A 26,889-nucleotide genomic window follows, 5' to 3' on the forward strand; every position below is an offset into this window, starting at 1 on the left:
CATTGCGAGTGCGTTTTTTTTTCTTTCTAATCTTCACTAGCCTCTGGGAAGGAGAAGATCCTGTCATCATTGAAACACATGCATCTGGTGGAGAAAAAAAAAGGGACAGCGGTATTTAAAAAGACACATTTTATAAAACAGTGGCTACACTCTTTCAGGGTAAACCTTGCTGTTAACATTACATACATAGCACATGTGCTTTCGTTACAAGGTCGCATTTTGCCTCCCCCCACCGCGTGGCTACCCCCTCAACCATCCCCCCTCCCCGTGGCTAACAGCAGGGAACATTTCTGTTTAGCCACAGGCAAACAGCCCAGCAGGAGTGGGCTCCTCCGAGTGTCCCCTGAAGAAAAGCACTCTATTTCAACCAGGTGACCATGAATGATATCTCACTCTCCTGAGGATAACACAGAGAGAAAGAACGGATGTTGTTTGAACGCCAGCAAACATACACTGCAATGCTTTGTTGTACAATGATTCCCGAGTATGTGTTACTGGCCTGGAGTGGTAAAGTGTCCTACCATGAAGGACACAATAAGGCTGCCCTCCCCAGAAACCTTTTGCAAAGGCTTTGGGAGTACATCCAGGAGAGCCGCGAATGCCAGGGCAAAGTAATCCTTTCACATGCTTGCTTTTAAACCATGTATAGTATTTTAAAAGGTACACTCACCGGAGGTCCCTTCTCCGCCTGCTGGGTCCAGGAGGCAGCCTTGGGTGGGTTCGGGGGGTACTGGCTCCAGGTCCAGGGTGAGAAACAGTTCCTGGCTGTCGGGAAAACCGGTTTCTCCACTTGCTTGCTGTGAGCTATCTACAACCTCCTCCTCATCTTCTTCTTCTTCTTCGTCCCCAAAACCTGCTTCCGTATTGCCTCCATCTCCATTGAAGGAGTCAAACAACACGGCTGGGGTAGTGGTAGCTGAACCCCTTAAAATGGCATGCAGCTCATCATAGAAGTGGCATGTTTGGGGCTCTGACCCAGAGCGGCCATTCGCCTCTCTGGTTTTCTGGTAGGCTTGCCTCAGCTCCTTCAGTTTCACGCGGCACTGCTTCGGGTCCCTGTTATGGCCTCTGTCCTTCATGCCCTGAGAGATTTTGATAAAGGTTTTGGCATTTCGAAAACTGGAATGGAGTTCTGATAGCACGGATTCCTCTCCCCATACAGTGATCAGATCCCGTACCTCCCGTTCGGTCCATGCTGGAGCTCTTTTGCGATTCTGGGACTCCATCATGGTCACCTGTGCTGATGAGCTCTGCATGGTCACCTGCAGCTTGCCACGCTGGCCAAACAGGAAATGAGATTCAAAAGTTCGTGGTTCTTTTTCTGTCTATCTGGCCAGTGCATCTGAGTTGAGAGTGCTGTCCAGAGCGGTCACAATGGAGCACTCTGGGATAGCTCCCGGAGGCCAATACCGTCGAATTGTGTCCACAGTACCCCAAATTCGAGCCAGCAAGGCCGATTTAAGCGCTAATCGACTTGTCAGGGGTGGAGTAAGGAAATCGATTTTAAGAGCCCTTTAAGTCGAAATAAAGGGCTTCATCGTGTGGACAGGTGCAGGTTTACATCGATTTAATGCTGCTAAATTCGACCTAAAGTTCTAGTGTAGACCAGGGCTTAATATCACCAGTTGGCTGACACTCAAAGCTATGAAGTTCATGACTAAAGGATGTAGAAAGAACCATGCTGTTGATAGTAGTCACATATATGCAGTACAGTGGAACAGATTGCATATAATTTGGGGTTCTTCCATTTCTTGAGGTTCATTTTAGAACTATTCTGGATTTATGTGCTTAATGTACATTTTTTTCTCCATATGTGTTACCTGTGCAGAGGAAGGAGATCATCTGTATCAGGGGTTCTCAACCTTTTTCTCTCCGAGGCCCCCCATGACATATTCTAAAAACTCCAGGGCCCGGCGGGGGTGCCCTTGGCGCACAGGCCTTGGGCAGAGGTGTAGTTTGACTTCTGTTTTCGGGGGCTGGGGCCAGCGGGGCTCGAGCCACCTCCACATGGCGGGGTCCAGAGAGGGAGTGCCACCTCCACCCCGTGACTCAACTCAGAAGGCCACCCAGACTGTCTGGGTTGTGGGGAGGTCATGCAACCAAAAATTATAACTCAAAGGAGGGGAGCTTAGCTCAAAAAGTTTGAAAACAGCTTAGGGTGCAGGGAGGAGGTAGCTAGAGGCTGAGTGTGGGCAGAGGGGTAGCTCAGGGTGCAGGGAGGTAGGTAGCTAGAAGCTGTATGCAGGCAGGGGATAGCTCAGGCTGCAGGGTGGGGGGTGGCTAGGGGCTGTGTGCAGGCAGCGGGGTAGCACAGAGTGTAGGGAGAGGGGCATTAGGGGCTGTGTGCTGGGAGGACTCCCCTGTGGTCCCTGTTCCCGGAGGTGTCTGCTAGCCACAGAACTGGGTCTCCCCACCCCAGGGGCTCTTACTGGCTGCCTCTGTGGGAGCAAACGGGGCTGGGAGCTGAGGAGCAGCTTCAACCTGGGGCACCAGCAGAGAGGAGGGAATGCTGTGCTTTGGACCATGCACAGAACCATGCACCAGCCAGAGCAGCAACTGCCCTGCACTGTCTGGCTCCAGCTTCCTGCCTCCGACCGGACCAGGGGGCGGGGAGAGGAGATGTGGGGAGAGGTGTGGAGCTGCCCCTGGACTGCCTTGCACTTGCGCTGCAGTTTGGATGGGAGGTGGGGGAATGCCCTCTATGTCCCTAACTCTGTCCATGGGCTCAGGGCTTCTGCCCCAAAGAGAGCACCCGGGCTCAGGGCTCTGGGATTCAGCCCTGTACCTCCCGGTTTCAGCCTCGCGGGGGCACTGGGGATTGAGGTTTCAGCCCCATGCCTCCCGGCTTGAGCCCCATGGGGGGCACCAGGGATCGGGGCTTCAGCCCTGCATCTCCCAGCTTCAGCCCAATGTGGGGGAGAAAGGCGGGACGCCGGGGATCCGAGCTTCAGCCGTGGGGCCCTGCAGCCCCCTTTTAAAGGGCTTGCAGAACCCCAGGGGGCCATGGACCCCTGGTTGAGGACCACTGGTCTGTACTATCTTCCTCCCCACTCATCACCATACTCTCTTTCCAGATATGCACCTTTCTAGTGTGCAGCAGGTGTTGTAGTTGGGGCATTCTCACAGTGGATCCATCTTGGTGCCTAATAGACATTTTTCAGGCTATAGTGGTATATTCTCCCCCCCCCCCACTATTTAGTAATTTAATAGGGGCCTTGTCATTCCTTCCATTTGAAAGCTTTCGCCCCCACACCTTCTCTGCCTCATTCCCCTTGTCCTGGCTGGGCCTGGCAGTGGGTGAGAGATTCCTCCCATTTACAGCCCCATCTCTCAGGGCAGTGGTTGGGGATCAGAGGAGGATGTGCCTCATGTAAAGGGTGAAGGTGGAGGGGAATGGGGCAGCAGTGACCCCCAGCCCTGGGAAGGGCAGAGATCCCACATGTTTGAACCAAGATCTGGGGGATCTTTACCCCCTGTGTGTGAGCTGTGATTTGGCGCTGCCCTTCTATAGAGGTGGTCTGAGCCTTTCTATCTGCCCTTCGTGTGTGAGCCAGGATACTAAAAGCCCAATGGAAGGGGATTGACCATTCCCACTGAGACGAATGGGAGCAATTCAGATGTCTGAGAGTTATTGTTTCAGGCTGTATTCATCTTCATCATGTATTCTCATTTGGCTGAGAATAGCTCACCGAATGTTCACTTCACACCTCCGTGCGCCTCCTGTGCCTCAAATGAATGTGTACAGCCTTGTTCCCGGATACTAGGCCCTGATTTGGAGTAGAGATGATGCTCCACTCTCCTGTTCCTTCCTGCTTCCAGCTGGTACATGCACTCCTCACAGCCCCGTGACCCCTCTAAATTTACATGGGGCGGGTAGGGTCAAGTGGGAGTGTGGAGCTGGTGCGTGTGTGGAGGGTTCTAAGTGGGGTGGGGGTGGTCAGATCAATGGTATGATGAAGTGAATGTTAGAGGAGCCAAGGTAGTGCTGGGGGAGTCTGAGCAGTTGAAGGTAATATGGGAGGGGTCAGAACAGTGGAATCTGGGGTGAGTAGGAGGGGATCTGAGTTGTGCAGTAGGAGTTGGTGAGGTTCGCCTCTGTCCCCCAAAAGTCCCCACATCCACGCCTCTCCATGTCTGTCTCCTGCCCACCAAAAATGTCTCTAGTGACTTCATGCTAGTCCTTGTGCTGCTGTTGCATCCTCCCCACAGCTCTTCAACCTGCACGCCCTGTGCTGTCACCTGCCTCTTCCTTCCAGAGGATGGTTGAGGAGGTAGAACTAGTGTGTGCTGGACATGCAGAGAAATGGGAGACAAGGAGATGATGCAAAGGCATGGAAGAGATGGCCATGCAGCCAGTGCATTCTGTGGGTGGGGTAATCCTTCCTGAGGAGCCAGAGGCAATGGAGAGGGAGAGGTGGGCTGTAGTATGTGGGAAGGTGGTGAGAAACTTTTTTTTTTTTTTTTTTAAACCAAGGAAATTAAATGCCCCAAACCTTCATTAACACGGAGTTAAGGTTGCTTGGTGTTACCTCGTGTCCTTCCAGAATGTGGAGAGGGCTAAGCTTAAACCTCTGAAAACCAAAAAATGAAAAGTTATAGTACACGCCACAATGCATCCTTAATTCTGTCCTAACCACATATTAGCAATGTACTGTCGTAGATGCTACATAACACCCAGAGAATGGAACATGTGAGCACTGCAGGATAAAGTTGAACAACACCTCTTTGTCTGAGCAAAACTTGAGTTTAGGTCAGGCCTAACAAACAGGAGCTGCCTACACTCAAACACTGTGCCCACTCACACAAACCGCCTCAGACTTGCTATATCTTTTCGTCCTTTACTCTTGTGTACCTCTGCACTCGCTCACTCACTCTCTTTCATCCCAGATCATCTTTGCAGACACGGAGTAGTACAGCGTTGCCATTCACTTCTGTCCATGGCTTGTTCTTTCATTAAACCCAGCCTGATTGTGTCCCTGTGTACGATATCCTACAGTGTAATCGGTCAGACTGATCTTGGTTATGTTTGCATTATTTTCTTTGGCATCCTATCACCTGTTTTCAGCAGTCTCTGCACCATCATAATCTTTTAGATTTATAGCCAGTCCTGCACTCTGATTTCACATTCTACTGTCTTTTTAACTTCTTTGTTTGTCTTAAAAATCATTCCATTTTACACCTGCCATGTTTTGAAGAACTCTCATCTGTACTGCCTCCAACCTTCTGTTGTCTTTTTAATTTAATGCAGTTGCTTCCACGACTTCTCTTGGTAGCTTAACCTTTGCATCACCCTTATTTAACCCAGTGGCTATTGCCAGTTTATGGTAGCCAGAATTAAGTTTGTGTCGTGGGGGTACTTTAAGTCTTTTGCTAATTTTCAACAGGTCAGCCACTCTCCGTTCTGGAAGGGCATGAGGCACTACTGGGCAACCTTAACTCTGTGTTACGATGGTTTTGGGTAATTATAGTATCAATTCCCCCTTTTAAAGCATTTATCATGGGATTTTTTTATTAGAATGAAATATTTTACATAATTTGTTTAAACCATGGTACAGTGCAAAAATAAAACACTCTATCTGCTTCAACCAACAACAAAATGTCTGTCCTACTTGTTGTGGATTGTACGTGGTGAGATAGGAAGGCGTTTCATATTGCTTGTTAGGTAGATTACAACAATCCCATTCTATGTATTTGACACACTTGGCATATGGTTTAATAATCCCCAAATTATTAATTTGGGGAGAGATTAGTGAAAGTACAAGTGCAAGTAACCATGGTAGTATTAATTTAATTGGAATATATAGGCCCAAAGAGTCAAAGGTGTTAACAAGATCCGGTCATTATCCAGTGTTAAACAAGGTTTGGTATACAGAAACCTCAACTTGCTTAGTACCACTGCAAACAGAGCATTAGAAATTAAGACTTTATTAAAGATACAGAAAAGAAGGAAAAACAGTTAAAGCATTGGACATATAAAGTATAAATAAGGCTTTCATTTTAACAACATCCCTTGTTCCCTTTCCCTTTAGCTGACAAGAATATTTAGAAGGGAAAAAAACTGGTTTGACAGTCTCTTGGGATGGTATTAAAGATGCTAATAAAGACATCCTTTTGGGGAAAAGAGAAAAAATTAGCAGAGTTGGGCTGGAGCCTTCATTGGCGGTGATGGTGTTAAAGTCTGATCCCATTTCTTAGAAGACAAATCCAAGACAAATGCACACAAAAGGGGAGAAAAAAGAACAGTAGAGAGAAAATGCAGCTTCTGTGTCTGGTGGTGACTCTCACATGATCTTTTCAGCTGCTCAGAAACATGACAAACTCACTCCAGAATCAAGCTATTTAGGGCATTGCTTTTAGCTGCCTCTTCTGACCATAGGCTTTCAGAATATACAGTGTTGGGCAGCTAAGCTAGATTCTTATTAATCAGAAGACAAAAGGAGAGAGATAGGAAAGAAAATAAATTAGGTGGGGAAGGAAAAGGATACATGGAGTATGGGGAAGAGAGAGAAACTTGCACATCCCACATGGTGTTTGGGATAGAGCTGGAGCAGGTAGAAAGGGCGGTATCATTGTGGTTCTTCTTTCTGGCCTGGGTCCAGTCAGAACATATTTCAGGACCAGGATTAAGAAGGGCCAGGGTGGTAACCATGATGGTGAAGCTCACTCCAGTAGCCAAATTTTCTCCCGAAGTCTCTTTCTTTAATGACCCCATAAAGGAATAATGCGTGGAATAGCCCTTCCCCTCATTATGTTGGCCACCATTTAGGCCTAGTTTCTGACAAACCAGTTTTGGTTCATTTATTTTCTATTCCGCGTTTTCCTTGTTTACTAAGTATGATCTTAACACAGTCCTTGAATTATATCTGCAGGCCTGTTTGTTTGGACTAATACAATCTTTCTGTCTCCCTTTCATACCTTTTCCCATCAACATTTGTCATTGTAGGTTATTGTGACATCTTATGAACTTTCATGCTGATTCCAGTGCTATTTCATTCTCCTTTCACTTGTTTTATTAAGTTGCTTTTTAAATCTGAGGTCTCTCACTCTGAGGATTATTTGTTGTTGTTGTTTTTTTTTTTTTTTAAGATAAAGCACCTCTGTCAAAGAGTCTTTTATTAGTTCCAAGTGCCCTGTCGGTTCTATTGACTCTGCTCTTCCAACATTATCAGAAGTTCTTCACATATAACCTACAAGCTGTAAAAGAGGATTTTCAGGTAAATTTTAATTCATTTATGTAGAAGGGGAAGGGATTTCTAAATATTAACTCTGTCCTCCTTGATTCCTCAGTGTATTTCTCCTGTAGTATTCTTCCCCCCCCCCCCCACCCGCCCCCATTGTCTTGGACTCTGGGCTTGTTTACTTGGGAAGTTAGTTCATAGAAAGATAGGGTGTGAATTTAAAACACAATTGTTTAGCCAAACTGCACAAAGGCACTTTAGTGCAGAATAAGTGTGTCCATCTGGCTAGTTAGTTAGCTGCTGTGCTAACTTCCTATGTAGGCAAGTCCTTAAATCACCAATCTGTTACCATCACTACTCCCATTTAGGCCATATCACCACCCATGAGAGATTTTTTTCACTTCTGCTAAAACAAACCGTCAGAATACCTCTCATTTTCTTCTTCTGGGACGCTGATATTATTTCATCATCTGTCTTTCAACAGAGGAGAATGTGAGTCTATAACTTGAGCATAAATTATGGCCATGTCTACACTGCCACTTATGTCGGCAAAACTTGTGTCGCTCAGGGGGATGAAAAAACACCCCCATCCCCCTGAGCAACATAATTCTTGCTGGCATAAGGGGTAGTGTACACAGCACTATGTTGCTAGGAAAGCTTCTCCCGCCAACACAGCTAGTGCTGCTTGTTGAGAGGGTTTTTTTATGTTGACGGGAGAGCTTTCTCCTGTCAGCATAGACTGGCTACACAAGTGATCTTACAGCAGCGCAGCTGCATTGGTACATCTGTGCCACTGTAAGCTTGCTAGTGTAGACATGGCCAAACACATTTAATAGTATATGATCCTTTGATGTGAATAGGAATAATTTTGTTGTGTTCATCGATTTATTTTGTGGTGGAAGTGAGTATTGTAATCATCTAGCCTGATCTGCATAACGCAGGACATAGATTTTCACCCAGAGATTCGTGTATCTAGCCCAATTACTTGAGCTCATTTTTAGAAAGACACAAAATCTCATTGTAAAGACTCCAGATGAGGGAGAATTTGCCATAAGCTTGAGTAGTCTGCTCCATTGGCTAATTACCCTCAGTTAAAAAATTGCAACTTATTTCCAGTTTGAAGTTGGTTGCCTTCAGCTTCCAGGCATTGAATCTTGTAATGCCTTTGTCTGCTTAATTAAAGAGCCTTCTAGTATCAATATTAATCTTCAATACAATATTCTGTATTTAAATAACATTACTGTAAAGTGCTCTTCATTTTTGGAGGCTGCATACCATTGCTCAGCAGAAAAGAGCTAACAAGTGACTCTTACTATCTTCCCCAAATGTATTCGTCTTCAGACCCTAAAAGGTCAACTGAAAAGCTCCCCAAAATGTGCCCTTGACTGGTTCTTCATGCTGCATAAAGACTGTTCTAAAGGACTTTTGTTTGTTTTTGTTTAGTTCCAGTCTTTTCTGCTTGTTTAAGTTAAAAATACTAGGTTGTCACTGTCCTGTTTTTTTTTCTGGAGGTTTTCCAAAGAGCTTTGAGAGACCTGAACAGTAGTATCACATGAGATTATGATTTAGTTATCCCCGCTACTCCTAATCCTACTCTGGGCAGGAGGAGAAGCTGAATAGATTCCTTATGTCATTGCCGTTTTCAGCCTGGTCTGCATTTAAAATTTAGGTTGACATAGCTATAGCAGTCAGGGGTGAGAAAAATCCACATAGCCGTAGCTATACCAACATAACCCTCAGTTTAAATGCAAATGGGTTGATGAAAGAACTTGGGGAAGTAAAATTTCTACAGCAATGGAAACCCCCTTTTCATCACTGTTGGTTAATCTATGCTATGCCACAGATATGCTGCTATAGTCCCTGAAGTATAGACATGGCCTCTGTGTATTCAGTTGTTGGGAGGGAGAGCTTCATCCCAGCAGCTCAGATTACAGCTTCATGTAATATCACTGTTCAGGTCTTCCAAATATCTCATTAAGGTCCTACGTAAAAAGAGGGAAATGAGGACCTGATGTTTCTGATAGTTCAAGTATAGGAATCAAGCAGAATAAAATATTGGAGAAAAAGTTTTTTACATTATAAAGGAACAGTAAGGGCAAACCCGTATTTTGTTTAACTTTTGCTTTGCAGTTCATCCTAAAGGGAGTCCTAAAATCACTTGATTTTCTTTATGCTGCTGAAAAATAGTTAATGGTAGCAGTTCCCTGTTGAAAGGAACCATCTTTTTCTGTTATCAGCACTGCTATATGCAAGTATCTGGGGAAAGCCTGGTATATTAGTATTTGTAAATGTGAACTATTGAAGATGAGTTGATTTGATTTGATTTGAATAGTAAGATAGTTTAAAAAAGAAAATTTTACTTGAAAATGTTCTATTTTTTTAAACAAACTTTCTAATATCTACTAATCATTTCAGAAAAATGATTAAAGAAATATGCGGACCACTGTATTTACTCTGACTGTTGTCACTAAATGTTTCCTCCTCTTTTGTATTATGTTAAACCTAAACACAAATCCTCTGAAGGATGGGAGAGAATTAAATATCTTGGTGCTTTTATATTTTAGATTTGGAGACTTGTATTTGGGAGAACAGTATGTCTTGATCTGAAAGATGCATTCTGCAATAGCTTGCTCATTTATAACTTTAGGATATTTGAAAGACGATATGGCAGCCGAAAATTTTCAGTAAGTGCCACTTCTATCATTTTCAATACCCACAATGATTGCTAAATCCTCTGGTCTCACATTATTGTCAGATATTTATCTTGTTGTTGTCTTTGTGGAGAGATACTTTGTTTCATATTATATAAGCTAACCAATTTTTTTGACTGGCATGTTGGATTTTAAATATTATGTTAAGGTTTATTCTTAATTGAGATTTTATTTCCATTAATCAATTAATGTATTTTTAATTGGTATTTTTACCCATAAATCACAATTGAATAACCACAGAACATTTTTAGCTTTTTTTCATGTTATAACTAATGGCTCAATCGAAGAAAAAAATGTTGGTAGGGTACAGCAAGTTTTATGTGGTCCGTGAAAATGAATTTTATTGAACAATCCACTTCTTTATACTTCTTGAAGATGAGAGAGACTGGTCTGGTAAACCCATGTTGTAAAATTGTCCTGTAATGCTCAAGGAAATAAACTTCGCTTAATTGCGCTATTAAAATAGACTTTTTCAACTTTAAAAATTAGAGCTTCTGCCTCAGAGCTTTATGTCATCCATATGTTTAATCTTATAGAATTAACTAGCTCCAGTTAAATTAATTAATTAATGTTTGGGACTTATCTGTGTTGTTTTTTCCTTTTCAGTCCTTTTTACTGGGCTCCTGGATGCTGTCTGCTTTGTTTGATCTTCTCCTTGTAGAAGCTGTGCAATATGCATTTGGCATCACCATCAGCAGTTTGCCTTCTGGATTGTAAGTAGTTCTTAATGGGCTTGGCTTTGTCTTAGATACTATTTCAAGGGATTACTTAGCACAGATTTGAGTAAAATAACCTACTAATGTAACCCTTCAAATGCAGTATGTCCTTTTTTGTAAAACGTAAATGTTCTTGGCATTAATATTCATTTGTATAACACTATTTTCCAAATATGACCTGCAGTAGAGTTGAAATATTTTTAGTATTACACTTCCACTTCGTGATGACTTTCAATTCCGCGACATTGTCTTTTTCTCTGTCTTGGAGTAACTAAAAGGAGTTACCTTGCAGTGCTGGCATCTTTTAAGCTTTACCCAATACAGTGTTCTTGAATATTTGTTTTTATTTCACACTCTCTTTTAAGTTTTAACTATGCTGCTAAAAGCACAAAACTAATGTTACTGTAACTCACTTTTTAAAATATGCAAAACTGTATGCATTTCATACTGGAAGGTACTTCATTAGTTCACATTTCAAAACTCTTGAGTTTTATAGGACATTATGTATATGTGTATTGCATTTCATATTTGAAGAGTGAAGTGTTTAAAGCTTAAGATTCTTTAGGAGCTCAGTTTCAAATAAGCTGCTTTTGAGATTTGTATAATAAGAACAGAAAACTAGATGGCTAACTCAGTATTTGCATTTAGGTTCACACTTTAGTGTGGTCAACCTCACATAGTTATGGGTTTCCATATGCTGCATGCTCTTTGGTATTAAGAAAAGATTTTATAGTCACTGTTTTCTAATGTCAAATGTAAGGGCTTTCGGTTTCTGATCCTTAGTATATCTGATGAAAAAAACATTGGACATTCTCATAAGCATGTGGAAAGTTATACTGTAGTTAGCCCACTAAAAAAATGTGGTTTTTGTTAGACTTCTAAGGTTAGCTATTATAAGGGTCTTGTAATGTGTCAGTATTCGGAAAGATTAGAGGTGGGACGTACACTATTTGTATGTCTGTATAAATGAAATCCATTATTCGGGAACAAAGTATATACTATCTGTTTAAGCTTTAGGGTATTCCAGACATTAGTGATGTTGTATATTACACTTACAGGAAATAATTAACAATTTGAATAATTTATCTCTTCTACTATTCAATGTACTTTTTATTTATGATTACATAATTTGATTAGTTTTAGGGTGTCAAAATACTGCTACATAAAAGAGATTTTATGTAAACCAAATGTAAATATCAATTAAAGAAACTTTCTCTTCAGTTCATGTTTCTGTTCTCCTGGAAAAAGCTGAACTTGTGAATATAATAGATACTTTGATTTTATATACTATCTAGCATGTAAATATAAAATCTTAATGCATCATGTAGAAGCAGATATGTTAACGAGTGGTCACACTAAAATTCTGCAGAGCTGCATGTGCTTTATTTAAATTGTATATACACTAGCATGGACATTGACTCTTTTACACCTGGAAATATTTACATTTGATTGAGAGGCAGTACATCATGGACAATATATTTATTTGCCTGCTTCCCCCAGACGGTAGATCATAAATATCTTAGTTCTCCTGGATTTACTGTGAAAAATGTAAAACACATTGATGAAACATTCATATTTTAACTCATTGGTATTCCACTTTTCTCACAATTATGCTACCACAGATCTAATGTGTTCCAATATTGCAAACTCCAGAGCATTCTTGAATACAACTAAGTTGAAATGTCAGACTTCAGTGAAAGTCACTTGGCCACATTATAAGCATCTTCTGATTTTTTTTATATCATTTCACTGTTTATATTACTTAGTGACCTTAAACTCCCAGATCGAAAACTCTTCCTGCGCACACTTCGAAGATAGTTGCGATAAAGCATGACACTGATGACTCTAGCCTGAAATTGTTTAGAAACAATGTAGTACAGAATAACATCTAAGCACGTACTGAGATTCATGAGAAAGGTGGTAAAGGCTGCCCACGGATTGTAACTCTGGTCTTCGTCTTGCAGCATCAGGAAGGCAAAACAAATGTGGAAGGGCACAAAGCAGACAAGCACTTGCACAATCAGAGTAATTATAATTTTTATAGATCTTTCTTTAGCTTTGGGTTTCAGTTTGGAAGTCCTGCCGTGGACAAAATGGTAAATAATGATTAGATAGCATCCAATCATGATAAACAGGGGAATCAAGAAAAAAAAAATCAAACGAGAAAAATTTAACATATTGACTTCCTTTAGATGGATGATATCGAGCATCTTCATGCAGGTAGTAAAATTTGAGGCTTTATCTGGATCCGAATATAAAAATAGCAGAGGGGAAGTTGATGCAAGGGTCATTATCCAGATACCAATGCAAGCTAGCAGAGCTTTCCTTGTATTTCTAAGTTCTTTGACGTGTTTGGGCTGGACAATGGCCATATATCTATCAACACTTATAAAAGCAAGCAGCCACAGAGCAATGCTTGGATAAAACACAGTGAAAGCACCAAGAATCCGACAGAATATATCTCCAAATGGCCAAGCTTGCTTTGCATAGTAGGTTATCCGAAAAGGTACAGACAATATAAAAAATAAGTCAAGTAATGCAACATTCATCATATAGACTGTTATAGTTGTTCTTTTCTTGGTGGTGCAGCTGAAGACCCATAGTGCAGTGATGTTCACTAGCAATCCAATTATGAATATAAAACTATAAAAGACAAGTGATGCAATCCTGTACTCTTCTGGGTGCCAGTTTCCTGGCATAATGTTTTGATTCTGATGGTATTCATTCATATTTTTTTCCTCTTAAAACATGATCCCTAAGAACAAATGAAGTAAATAATGAGTAATTAAAATTACAATCAAAATTAGAGTTGGAAATTTGTATCGAAGCAAAACAGGTTGTTCTTATTTCTTGACCACAATTATTTTTTAAAACTCATTTAAAAATAATTGCAGTCAAGAAATAAAAATACATTATTGTAACTCCCAAAACGTGGTAGGCTTACTCTATCAACATAATGTCTACCCCAAAGAGATTACATATAGTATCAAACTTGTAGGGAGTGATGTGTTATTTAATACAGTAAATTAAAGTATAATTATAGATTTAAAAAAAATTAACTAATTAAAAATGTGTCTTGTAAAAGGATTTCCTAAATATAATGAGAAAATTTGAAGTCAGGGATTGCTGAATGTTGTTATGTTTCACTTTTTGTTTGTTTGTGTTACTGTAGCATCTAGCAGTCCCAGCCAGGGACCAGGATCCCACTGTGCTAAGCGCTATACAAACACAGAAGAAAAAGACAGTCCCTGCTCTAATGAGCTTACAGTATCTGAAGTTTGCTGTTTTAAACAGTTGCAAATTAAACAGAACTCTTCTACTTGTCCTTAAATTCTGTAAGTAGCCTTTTCTAAAGAAAATACTCCTCAAAAGTATATTTGTTTTAAAAATTAATTACTAAAATTGAGTAATAAAAAGAACAAATAAACATGAAATTTGGTGTAGTTCCTATACACAAGGAAAAATATCAGTTGTGAATTTTAGCTACAAACTGCATAGTTCCCAATAGAACATATGAAAGGCATGGAAAAAAAGAAAAAGGTAGCTTAATACCTACTTAGATTCTAAGTATAGTATCCATACCCAGGGTTTGAAAAAAATTTGCCAGATACATACTAGTGAGAAGACTACATTTATAACTTTTATTTTAATACAAAAATTCGCAATGGAGAATGAACCATGCAAATTTCACGGCAGTGTCCTTGTGGGAAGCTGCTGGGCAAAGGGTCAGCATTTTTTGTATCAGCCTCTTTGTCATAAGTGTTTGAAAACTGAAGTTTCATGCTGCTACCTCAGCTGCTGAAAGAGAACAAGAAGCTTTCTTTCTTTCTCCACCCTATTTTGGTGCAGTGGTCTACTATGTGACGTCCTTAGCCTCTTGGTGGTTGTCAGTGTGCCTGTGCTACTGTACCCCTCCCCCAGCTTCGTAGTTCCTGAAAGGAAAGAAGAATGTGTTCTAGTGTTCCTGCAGCCTCCTGGCTGCTTTGTGTATGGCAGGGTTCTCTATTACTCAACCCTTGACCCAGCCTCCTGACACTTGGGGGGTGGGTGGGTGGGCTGGGATCACTGCTACTTTATTCCTCCCCCAGTACCCTCTGTGTGTGTGTGTGAGAGAGAGAGAGATCTCCTTACCCCCAATAATTGAATAGTTCCCAGTTCCTGACTGATACTGCTCATGGTTTTCCCAAGCAGCAGAGGAATGCAATTTCCATGAGGTGTCAGTGGACATTTTAGGCTTGTAAGTGACAAAAGCATTTAAAGAGTAATTTAGTTCACTGTTACTCTCTGTATTTTTTTTTTTAATCTTTATCTTTTCACTGTAATGTCTGCCATCTACTTTACTTACTAATACAGAGCTTCCAGATTAGACCCATGGTTTGTTTAGTCCAATATTCTGGCTGAAAATGGCCAGTTACAGATGCTTTTGAGGAGACTACCCCTATATTGAACAATAATGACATGACCTGTCTATATGGGAAATTTCTTCCTAATCCCTATCAGTTAGGGTTAACTTCTGCCTTGAAATGTGTGGTTTTATATCTCTCACTTTTTGTTGTTGTTCTCTATAATGGAACTGTAGTTTATTTCATTATACACACAAATAAATCCTATACTCTTGGTCTCAATGAAATTTTCTCATTCATACAAAATGTTGCTGATTATTTGAGGATGATTTAGTCATTAAAGTGAAAATGTTAGTGTAACGGCAATAAAGTAAAATGGACTATTACATTCGGAATGGAAAAATTATGTAGTGTATTGTGGTGACAAGGAAGGAGGGAGTTTCAGAAATGCCTCTGAAGTGGTCAGCCCAGAGGATGGGTCAAATTAAAAGGAATATTTTTAAAAGATATTGAGGCACATTAGAAGAAGGATGGGACACATCCCAAAAGTAGGATTCTGTTAATGTGCAGCATAGTGATGAAATCTTATCTACCAATCAATCAATTCAATTTTGATAATGTTTTCATAAAGATATTCTTTTCCTAAGAAGTTACCAAAAAAAATAACAAAAATTCTGTTAATAAAATATAAGTATAAATATGAATCAGTATTATGAGAAATATACCAACATGTTTGGGAACTGACTCCCGAAAACACTCCCAGCAACAGTTACATTTTTGTTTTTATTTTAGGCAGTGTGTATCCTCAAACTTTTCATTCCTTCTTTCTCTTTATGCGTTTTAGATTTCTCTCTCTAGTGATTAAGTGCCTGTGATATACTTCTGAGCTCCTACACCAATTTTATAAATATAATGATTGCAGTGTACAATAGTAGTATATGCATAAATCTGCTCATCCATACTCCATGTTGCTTGTGGCTTGTAGCTTACTTGTAGGGTCTAGTTAGTTTATTAGATGTGCCATTCTGAGACATGTAAATGAAGGCACATATTGAAACAACGAAGGATTTTTTAATTGTTGTTGAAGACCTAATTCCCAACCTTATTTGGTTTAAAATGTGTGTCAGGAGTCTGGCATGCAGTCAGGAGTCTGCTACACAGGTAAGAAATACCTACGTATATTGGGGATGGGGGCGGGAAGGTTTGATGTATAAATAAATGCAACTATGACTGAAATCAAGCCTTTGCTGCGTGCATGGATATCCATTAATACCAATGAGAGAGCAGTATATGTAGATCTTCATTGTGTGCATCTGAGCTGAGAATTTTGCCCCCATTACTATATTTAGTGATGGGAATATTTAGCTGTTTAAACTGAATAAGTGGATTTATCAAAAGGTCTTAAAGGAGGTCACTGGTTTCCAAATGATATGATTTAATGATTAGTGGAGGTTTTTAAGGTATTGTGAAAAGACTTTCCTGTTGCTGATCCATACAAGTATTGTCATTCATTTTATATATATATATATTTTAAATTGTGGGTGGTGTGTGAACAACTAGTCAAGATGATAAGCTCACCTGAGTGCTGTTTTTGGGACTTTCAGGACAAAGGCAGAATTGGTTTTTCCTGATTTTGACTGAGAGCTAGTACACTTATATATATAAAATCTATATCTATAAAGAGCTAAACTGCTTTTGGAATGGTTGCTCAGTTTTTTGGGGTTCTTGACGCATACATTTTTTTTTTATTTTTTTTTGGTTACCATCTCTCTGCCTCCATCAAATGTCCACATAAATCTTCTGTAGTTTGGGTGTATTTATGGTAATCAGCAAGGTCCAGTAGGTTTGCCCATTCAGTATATGCAAATCATTTTACTATCTAAACTACTTAGCATCAACATTGATTTTTACCTGTTACTTATGGAAGGGTTCAATTAATTATTAAAATACTGTGACTACATGTGTTGTTAAAAAACAAAATCTGTTTGCTTGAATTTACAGTCATATAATGCAGCTGTTATTTAAAGTCCTTATTAGGAGTGGAATTAAGCTTCCTTTTATTAGTTGTAGAACAATTCATATTTTTAAAGAAGGAAGTCAATCTGAATAATAAGTATTGACATCTAAGTTACTTTTATGCTCAACATGAAAATAATTGATCAAACATTACTTACCTTTATGCACTATAAAGTTACTTCAGTGATGCTTGTTTTGTACTCTCTGATCTGTAGAAGGTTTAGACTTGCTTCTGTCTGTCCAACTTAAACTTACTAAAATAGAAACCCTCCTGCATAGTCAGGAAATGATGACGTAATGAAGCCAGCTCTGGTATTTCTTATTGGTTTATATGTATTTGTATGTAGACCGATCATGTCCTTTAACTTGCCAGGTTTGTCGGCTGACAGAATTCTAACATTTTTTCAGCAGGTATACTTTTATAATATTTCTGTCTTTAAAATCAGTTTCTTTGCAGAGCATACGTAATACAACTAACTCCCTTTGGCTGAAGTGTTTTGGGAATATCAAAAATATTTGGATAATTGATGTTTATTGAATACATTATTTGCATGAGGGAAATAACCAAGTTTTGGTTAAAAGGAAGTTTCTGATAAATAGAGTTTTAAATATTTTGCACAGACCATAATCTCCTCTTGTGGAAATCCCCATTGTACTTGCATTGCCTTGAACTGGTAGTCAGCCTGAAAATGAAAGAAACTCATTACATTTGAAATAGAAAGCTTGAATCTCTTGTATGCATTGTGTATCTATATCTATATTTTCTTGTTGGCAAAGTAATGGTGCTTTAATATTTTTATAGCTTTCTAAAATAATACTAAATATCCATCATCTGAGAGCTTGCCAGAAAAACACTATAAACTGTTCTTACACCTGGGGATCATTTTTTTTTAATAAAAGGCACATGACGGGAAACATCAGTATTTTCAGTATTTCCTTTGACAAGAGAAATGACATCTTTTTTTTTTAATCAAATAAAAAATTTAATGTTATGAGCCCTTTAGTATGTCCCATGTTAATTATACTGCTTTATCAGGGCCAGATAAAATCTGTTTTGAAATTTTTTGTATATTTTTAGATATTTGGCAATTATTGTATGTATTACAGTGACACTCATCATATAGTGAAAAATTCTGTAGTTCTTAATCTTTATTCTAGCAAATCTCTCAATAATGTCAGTAGGAGTTTCTCAGAAGTAAGGATCAAGACAGACCTGCAGGATTTGGGCCTTAGTGAAGTGGAATCAAAGTCCTAATTTGCATCACTGCATTCTATTAGAGACCTAGAGTCCTGTCACTTCTCTATGAAAACGGGTTGTTGGCCTCAGCCTGAATTTAGTGGATAGGTATTTACATCACTCACGTCAGTGTGCATGGTCGTATAGTCAGAGAGTGAGATATCTTTAACTGTTTCATATGGAACTAGTTTAGAGGAACTAAACTTGAGCTACGCATGTGATAATTTCAAAGTCATTCCAAATGAAACAAGCATTAAACTCTAGCCAGTCAACCCCCCTAGACACCTAATACATCCCAGCTTCTCAGGATGCTGCAGCTTTTGTTCAAAAATGATTTTGTGGTGATTGCTTGTAAAATTGTATCTTTTAAGACACTGCTTAATCATAAAATGTTAAACATCTTAAGAAACTAGTGTGTTTTAAGGGTTGCAAGGTGGCAGTTGGTGTTGTAGTTCAACAATGTTAGAACACTGAAGTTCACTTACAGTGGAGTGAATCACCTGTGTGATATCTTCAGACTGAGTAAAAGTTCCCTGAAATGCTTTTTCTTGGTCTCCAGCATTCATTATGTCACGCTGGATCCTATGCAGAACTCATGGAAGAGAGTATCCAGGGTGCCGAGCTCCTCCTTCCCCCCACAAGAATACTTTCTTATTTGAGAAGTAGCATACAGTATACCATATAAACAAATGGAAAATGCAAAACAAGTACAGAATTAATTCTGGCTCTGGACGGAAAACAGCTGTGTGTTTAGTTCGGGATGGGAGGGATGCTGTGCAGTGAGCTCCCTCAGGTTGCTGTTCATGTTAGAGGAAAATGGCTGGCCTTACTCTCTCTCCTGTTGAGCAGGAGATGAAGTTGAAGATGCCATGTAGTTGCCTCATTGGACTACCAGTGAAGGGTGTAGAGATCTTGTTTCAAGTTATCTTCTTCCTCTATGCTACAGTGCCAAGAGAAGGTTAAAGGGATGGACTTTAATTGGCATCTCTTGTGATGGTGACTTTGTTGTAGGGTAGTGACTGACATCTTGGCTCAGGTTGGCTACCTTAGCTATGTCTGGGTGTTTTCTCTAACCTGGCTCCTGTTGACACACACAAGTCTCTAACCTGAATTTAATGGTGCTTTCAACTCGGCTTCCTGGCCCATCCTGGGATAGGAACTGAAATCCAGATGCTGCTGTCATTTGGGCTGGTAACCAGCCCACTTTGTAGTGAGGATGCAGGCAAAACAACTCAAGTGTTGATAGTTCTCCAGTGCCTTCCCTTAATTCCCTGCATGTACTCAGAAGGACAGACGCATTCTCCCATAGTTCTCTGGGAAAAAGTCAGAGTGGCTCAGTGTACTGCAGCACCAGGCACCATGGGATATGCCCCCAGAAACCCTAGTGAGCCCTAGGTGAGTGCAGCACCAGTGAAGACACAGTTACTTTGGTATGGCTTTGTGGTGTGGCTGTTCAGTCCTGGGCTAGGCTAGTGTGGGTACTAAGATCAGGTTGCTAATCTTCCAGGTTAACTCTGCAGTGAAGACATGCCCTAAATGTGGTGATGTGCTAAGAGTGAGAGGGTTGGTGGCTATGTTTTACCCCCCAGAGGTTCTCCTTCTGTTGTGGGAATTACTTGGTTTTGGTTCCTTCTTTTGGTCCACTTTCTTGTCAACAAGAAGAGAAGAAGCGCATATTTTGGCTGCCTACCCCTACTTCTAGCTCCTATTAAAATAAATGCCCAGTATTGTGTGTTTCATGGAATCATAGAAATACAAGGCATCAAGTCCAGCCTCTGCTTTGAGGCTGGACTAGGTATGCCTAAACCTTCCCTGACAGATGTTTGTTCAGCCTGTTCTTAAAAACATCCAATGATGGGGATTCCACAACCTCCCTTGGAAGCCTATTCCAGTACTTATCTATCCTTAGAGTTAGAAAGTTTTCCCTAATATTTAACCTCAATATCCCTTGCTGCAGATTTAATCCTATTCTTTTCTGTTTTACCTTCAGTGGACATGGAGAACAGTTGATCTCAGTCTTCTTTATAACAGCCCTTTACATATTTGAAGACTGTTATCAGGTCCCCACTCAGTCTTGTTTCCCTTGTCATCATGATTGTGAAATTACTGTGAGGGAAGAATATGGTTTTGTTGGGGATCATCTTTATGCGGTCATTCTCACTGGAAGGAAGCAACTCATGGTTAGTTTCTTTCTCTCCCTGTCATACTGCTGTATTCCTAGCATAGTAAAAGGGGAGTAGTTTCATAATGGGTTAGTCACCTGGCCTGTTTGTTGCGCTGTGTGAGCTTCACAGGGGATACAGAGAGTTCTGCATCTGAAGAGAGCAGTTATCTACAGCTTCAGCCTAGTAGGAAACAAGCTATATCTTGCATGTTTTCCTTCTCTCTCAGTTTACCACCATTAGGCTTAATGTGTCCCTCAGAAAGAAAGCGGAGACTCAAACTTCTTATTCAGGCCAGTTCTTCAACTGTGCAGGAAACGCCTGTCTCCAATATCCCAATCTATTAACTATTACCAAGCTTGTTGTTGTGGGTGAGTTCACGTACCTTCATTGGGCACTAACCACAGCCTTTACTTGTTGAAAACTTAACCTGAAATCTGTTTTAAGTAAACACCACTGTAGTTGAGATTAGTTTACTGTTTAACAGTTGATTTTTCTAAATGAATTATAACCCACATGCATGCTCAGATCATCTTGAAATTTGCTGTGCCTCATTAGGGCTTGGGATAGGTGTGGGGTTAGTGGTTAAATTTGGGGTGGTTTGAGCAAGGGCTTCGTAAGATATAGTGCCCCTTATAAAAATCACATGACATCAACCTTTTACAGTTCTTATAGTTTTTTTGCATACAGCTGGGGCTCAAACTGTTGCTCTGATCCACCCCAAACTGATATCACACAGTTGGGGTTCAAGTCTGCTGTTGTCCAGCATCCGCTGCCCTTTTGGGGGAAGCAATATTTCAAAAGTTATTTGGGATGAAAGTTGTCTCTCCAGGGTGGCTCAAGTTTGGACAGTGAACCAGAGAGTGATTTGTGCATACTTTATAGGTGCTTTATAGGACTGCTTATCTGTGGCAAGCAAGAGATGCACATGACAGAGTCACTGAGTAGCTAAGGGCAATATCCTGCAGCCTTTGAACCTGAACCATACTCACCAACTGTGAGTTTGAGTTCTGCTGTTGGCAGATTTCTGAGAATGTCTGCCGTACGTGTTTCTACTGTTTCTGCATTCTGCTTTGGGGGTGGAGAGAGCTGGAAAAGAGCATCAAGTACCCATCCACCCTCACTATGGATATATTAGGCTCCACAAGAGTTTGTAAAAATGCATCTGTAGCTTGGCAGACACCTGAAAGACTGAGACCAGGATTGGCAAAAAATAACGGAATGATTTTATTATCATAAAAAACATGCCTCAAGTTTAAAAATCAGTTTGTTTTCCTATGTATCCTTATAGATAGAGTGACCAGATGTCCCATTTTATAGGGACAGTCCTGTTTTGGGGACTTTTTCTTATATAGGTGCCTATTACCCCCCACTTCCTGTCCCGTTTTTTCACAGTTGCTATCTGGTCACCCTACTTATAGATACAGTAACATTTGCTTATATAATCTTCCAGCTCCTAGTAGATAATCAGTTAGGCTGAACTCTTCTGTTGATCTCCTTTGGAATTGAGCAATAACAACTGTATAACTCTGCAATGCATTGAGTAACAGTTTAACATTTTTCTGGGGTATATAGCACCATCTAATGACTGAAGTATTATCTTCACTAATCATCACAACTTGCATTGCTAGACAAAATACCTTTGCTAGTTCTGTCTCTGATGGATTGTATTATGGTAACCACAAGTCCCTTGGAAAAGTCAATACTCCTGACACATAAAGTGGACTATAACCCTAAACCTTAAATAGCACTAGTTATTCAATTATGTACATGGTATTTGACATACTATTAACAAAATTTTAATTGTATTTTTCATATTTAGATTTTACACTATTTTATATTTGATTTACCAAATCAATTGTAAATTTACATGTGATGAGTCTTTATGAATACATAAAAATTTCTGTAGGCAGGAATATCTTATCCATGTTCTAGAATACCCAGTGATATTTACAGGGTAATATTTGACTTAAAACAAGCCAGTGTGTGCACATTCTGATCCCCGATGCCTTCAGTTCCATCCACTCCCCCCATCCTATATTATCTAATAATAGTCTAAACATCTCTACATGCAAATATATTTTAAGTCTATTTTTTTGTTTTCTATTACAAATAAACTTTGGAAGACACATGATATTTAACGTAAGTCTTTTTGTATACCTGACATTCTTAGAGGCTTAATTGAAGGCATACATTCATTTAAAACTAACCAGTATCTAATATGTATAAATACAGATGGTACCCTACAGATGTAATTTTACAATATTAACGGGAAAATGCATCTCTTTAGAATTAGGTTTTATGTCTTAATATATCATTTAAAACTTTGCCATGAATTTTCTTAGAGTGTGCTCCTGGAATGTAATAGGATTTAATCAACCTTTCAAAAGAATTAAAATCCTGAGACACCTCAGATTTAAAAAAAAAATAGGTGCCATCTAGCTTTATTTCAGGAAACTCATGTAGCAGAAATATATGCCGATAGAATCAAGATGATGTGTTAGGTGTTGAATATCATTCATCATTGAATTCTAAGAGCAGAGGCACATCCATTTTAACTCATAAAAATATGACTTTCAATATATACCGTTTTGGTGTGATCACAAAGGAAGATACGTTCTTGAAGGCTGTTTCAACTCAAAAATCTTAATTCTAAGAAGCATTTACAGTCCAAGTGGAGGTAATTCTGAATTTTTTAAAGACATTGCAGACATTCTTTCCAATTAAAAAGGCAATCCTGTAATACTGGGAGGTGACTGGAGTGCTACACTAGATAGACATCGGACAGATCCAATTACATGAGACCCAGCTTTCAAAGCACAATAGGCCAACCCTCGTTTATTAATGAATGAATTTTTTAAAAAAAATATGTTGAGATAGGGACACCCCAAGGAGGATCACTTTACATTACGTTCTTCTTACTCCAGAATTGACTTTTTCTTGTGTCTTCAGAACTGATTGCAAGATGCCTAGAAGTAGCTATTGATAATAAATTAATTTCAGATCATGCTCCAGTTATACTTACCATAGATGCTGGTTACACATCATTAAAATCTTCTAGGTCAGGGGTTCTCAAACTTCAGTGTGCTGCGACCCCTTTCTGACCACAAAAATTACTAGACAACCCTAGGAGGGAGGACTGAAGCCTGAGCCCACCCACGCCCTTCTGCCCTGCGCACGTGGGATGGGAAGGGGCAATGGCAACCACCGAGCCCCACCGCCCCAGGCGGGGGAGCCAAAGCTGAAGCCCAGGGGCTTCAGCCCCAGGCGGAGGGCCTGTAACTTGAGACCCGCCACCCAAGGCTGAAGCTCTTGGGCTTTGCCTTTGGCCCTGGGCAGTGGGGCTCGGGCTTTGCCTTCGGCTTCAGGCTCCAGCAAGTCTAATGACAGCCCTGGCGACCCCATTAAAACGGGGTCATGACCCACTTTGGGGTCCTGCCCCACAATTTGAGAACCACTGTTCTCGGTGGAAGCTGAGCACTCTGCTACTGAAAGATGCAAAGTTTTTGTTCCGCACTTGATTCAGTCATCTCTAACTTTATACAAGAAAATAAGCACTTATTTACCTCAGATACAATCTTTTGGGAAGCTCTGATAGCTATCATAAGGGGTGAGTGCATAAAGTATGCCTCCCAAAAGAAAAGAGGAACTCATGTTACTAGACTCTCTGGACAAGGAACTAGATGAGTTGCAGAGAATGCACAAGACTGAGCCCAATAATGAAAATCTCCTACATTCTTTAATCAATGCCAAATATAACTATAATGAATACTTATCCAGCCAGGTTGAATTTGACTCAACGGGGTCAAACAAAGGTATTAAGAATGGGGAGATAAAGCAGGTAAACTACTTATCAGAACACTTAAGATGGAACTATCTGCCAGCAATATTTCTTCCTTATTACAAGAAGATGGGAGTGTTGTCCTTGAAACAACAGATAGAATTGTTTAAATTGATTAATTATATCAAGCTTTATATAAAGCAGTCGACCAATTCGATCATTTCATCGAAAACCTACCTTTTCATACCCTATGTTCAGAACAAGTGTAGTTTGTGGATAAAGCTATCACAACACAAGAGATCAAACAGGCTATAAATATACGAATTCCAGCAAAGCTCCTGAGAGTGATGCCTTTCTGGCAGATTTCTACAAAACATTTTGTAATCTGCTATCTTCTATTCTTTCAAAAGTCTTCACTTAAACATTCCAAAAAGGAACCATGTCTTGTGACATAACTACTTTAATTACCTTCATTTTAAAGAATAACAATAGTAAGAATAAAATAACAAAGGTGGTTGCCGCCCCATATCTCTATATAAAACAGATTGCAAAATAACTGTAAAAATGTTAGCGACACGACTGAATACCATCATCACATCATTTATACACACGTCAGGTTGGTTTTATTAAAGGAAGATTGGCTGTTGTTAATATGAGAAAATTTGCTCACTTGATCCAGCAAGCTCAGATATCAGATGTTCCCTCCATAGCAGTGGTTCTCAACCTGTGGCTCCATTTAGCACACAGCTGTGGCCCAAAATTGGTTGCTCCGGTCTGGCAGGGAGCAGGGGGTCGGTGTGGCATGTGGTGCGGGTCTGTCCCTGAGGGGAAGGGGCAGGCTGGCAGCCCAGGACTGGATGGACCACTGTGTGTCTGGTGCAATGGTTCTCAATCTGTGGCCCACGTAACACATTGCGGACCGCATATGTGGCCCGCAATGGTAAATAGGTTGAGAACCGCTGCTCCATAGCCTCATCTCTAGATGCAAAGAGAGCTTCTGATTTTAAAAAAAAAAAATCAGTCAGATCAGGACCAGTATTCCTGAATTGAGTCAATGTATTATACGATTGTCCCCACACTTCATTATCAACTAATGGAATTATTTCTCCCACATTTCATCTAGAAAAAGGGACATGACAGAGCTGTCCGCTTTCGCCCATCTTTTTTAATGTCTCTCTTGAACCACTGACAATGTACATATGCCAGCCCTCAGCCATTGAAAGTGGGACCGTAAACAGGAAAGAATACAAAATCTGTTTATATGCTGGCAACATTTTTGTACCATTGAAGAATTCATCCTCCTCAATCCCATCATTACTGAATGTAGCTGATATTTTTGGAAAGATCTCTTGCAATGCATATATCCAAAAGTTTCAGCATTTTCCATCTCAAATATGCAAGAAAATAACTTATCTAAGTGTTAAAATTTGTCCTAATCTTCCCAAAAGTGTTTCTATAAATATGGACTATACATTAAAATAAATTTCCAAGGATGTAAAGAGGTGGTGTCTCCTCTCTCTGTCCTTTCTGGGGAGAATAAAAATAGCAAAAATGAGTATCTGTCCAAGATTGACTTAAACCATTAGCCTTTTATGTTTCAAGGTCTTTCCCTTGCTCAAATCAATAGGCTTATCATGAAATTTATATGGGATAAAACACAGGCTTGCTTGTCACACAAGACCCTTAAAAAATCCAGGGGAACTGGAGATATGAGGTTGCTAGATTTGTCTATATTGTGTAGCATTCCAAATGTGTCCTATTGTAAGGTGGTTCCCCCTCACTCCCTCCCAGTAACTCTGTATACGCATAGGCCTGGTTTGAGATTGAAAAAGATTAGCTATGCCATTTGGTTCCCTCTCTTTTTTTTTTATGTATCTTAAGAGGCTACCCACATCCTTAAGGAAAAATCCAATCTTTGCATCTACATGGGGCATCCTGCAATGCATTAAGATGATTACTGCATCATGGAAAGAGCAAGGTTACAACATCTTAAGACCGCCCCATCTGACAAGGGCTCAAAGAGGTTGGACCCTTTGGGAAGAAAAATATTCTCCTCTGTGAGCCTGCAATTCTGTATCACTAACTATTAGACTTCATTAGTGAAATACGATTTTAACAATTACTCTAGATTGGCAGACTTTAAGACAAACCTCCCCTTGAAAGACAGACCCCAATTTCAATCCTTCATTCAGGAAGGCTGACTAGCAGCAGAAACATTCCTGCAAGCTGAGGTGGATGCAGTGGACACAGCATCTAGAGAGCTAGCCACTGTTATGGTTCGGAGGTGTGATTCTTGACTTCACTCTTTGAGGTTCCCCAGGGAGGTGCAGAACACCACAGAGGATTTACGATTTGACTCAAACTTGTTCAGTGATAATACTAATGAGTCTCTGCACTCATTGAAGAATTCTAGATCAGTGGTCTCCAAAGTGTGAGGTGTGTCCCCATAGGAGGGCACAGAGGAACATTCAGGGGGGCAGGGAGGGAGTGCCACTCAGCGCTGCTGTGCCCTCACTCCGCTCCAGCCCCAGCCCTGTCCCCAGCTGAGGCTCCGGCCTCGGCCCCCGTCCACAGTCCGGCTCCGGCCCTACTCCCAGGAGCGGCACCTGCACCCAGCTTTTGGCTTGGCTCTGCTCCTGGCCATGGCCCCAGCTGCAGCTTCGGCTCTGGCCTTGGCTCCTGGCCCCTGACTCCGCTCCCGGCCCTGGCGGGAGCATGGATAGATTGCATTATAGGTAAGACAGT

General features: G+C 40.4%; 2 protein-coding genes across 2 annotated transcripts in view; one reads left to right on the top strand and one right to left on the bottom strand.

Annotated features, from left to right (window-relative positions):
- The window catches only part of UBAC2 (UBA domain containing 2), a 165,404-nt gene that overhangs the window by 25,743 nt on the left and 112,772 nt on the right, over window positions 1-26,889 (top strand). Inside the window, exons 2-4 of the mRNA XM_073348554.2 lie at window positions 7,087-7,214; window positions 9,743-9,862; window positions 10,496-10,602. Of these exons, the coding sequence (XP_073204655.1) occupies window positions 7,087-7,214; window positions 9,743-9,862; window positions 10,496-10,602 (355 nt within the window). The remainder of the gene's footprint in view (window positions 1-7,086; window positions 7,215-9,742; window positions 9,863-10,495; window positions 10,603-26,889) is intronic.
- GPR18 (G protein-coupled receptor 18) lies at window positions 11,835-17,230 on the bottom strand. The gene is made up of 2 exons (XM_073348567.2): window positions 17,123-17,230; window positions 11,835-13,360 (listed from the first exon to the last, which is right to left on the bottom strand). Exon 2 carries the CDS (start codon window positions 13,332-13,334, stop codon window positions 12,342-12,344), a length of 993 nt encoding a protein of 330 aa, XP_073204668.1. The 5' UTR covers window positions 13,335-13,360; window positions 17,123-17,230; the 3' UTR covers window positions 11,835-12,341.

This window comes from Lepidochelys kempii, chromosome 1, assembly GCF_965140285.1.
Source record: "Lepidochelys kempii isolate rLepKem1 chromosome 1, rLepKem1.hap1, whole genome shotgun sequence".
Taxonomy (NCBI): Eukaryota; Metazoa; Chordata; order Testudines; family Cheloniidae; genus Lepidochelys; species Lepidochelys kempii.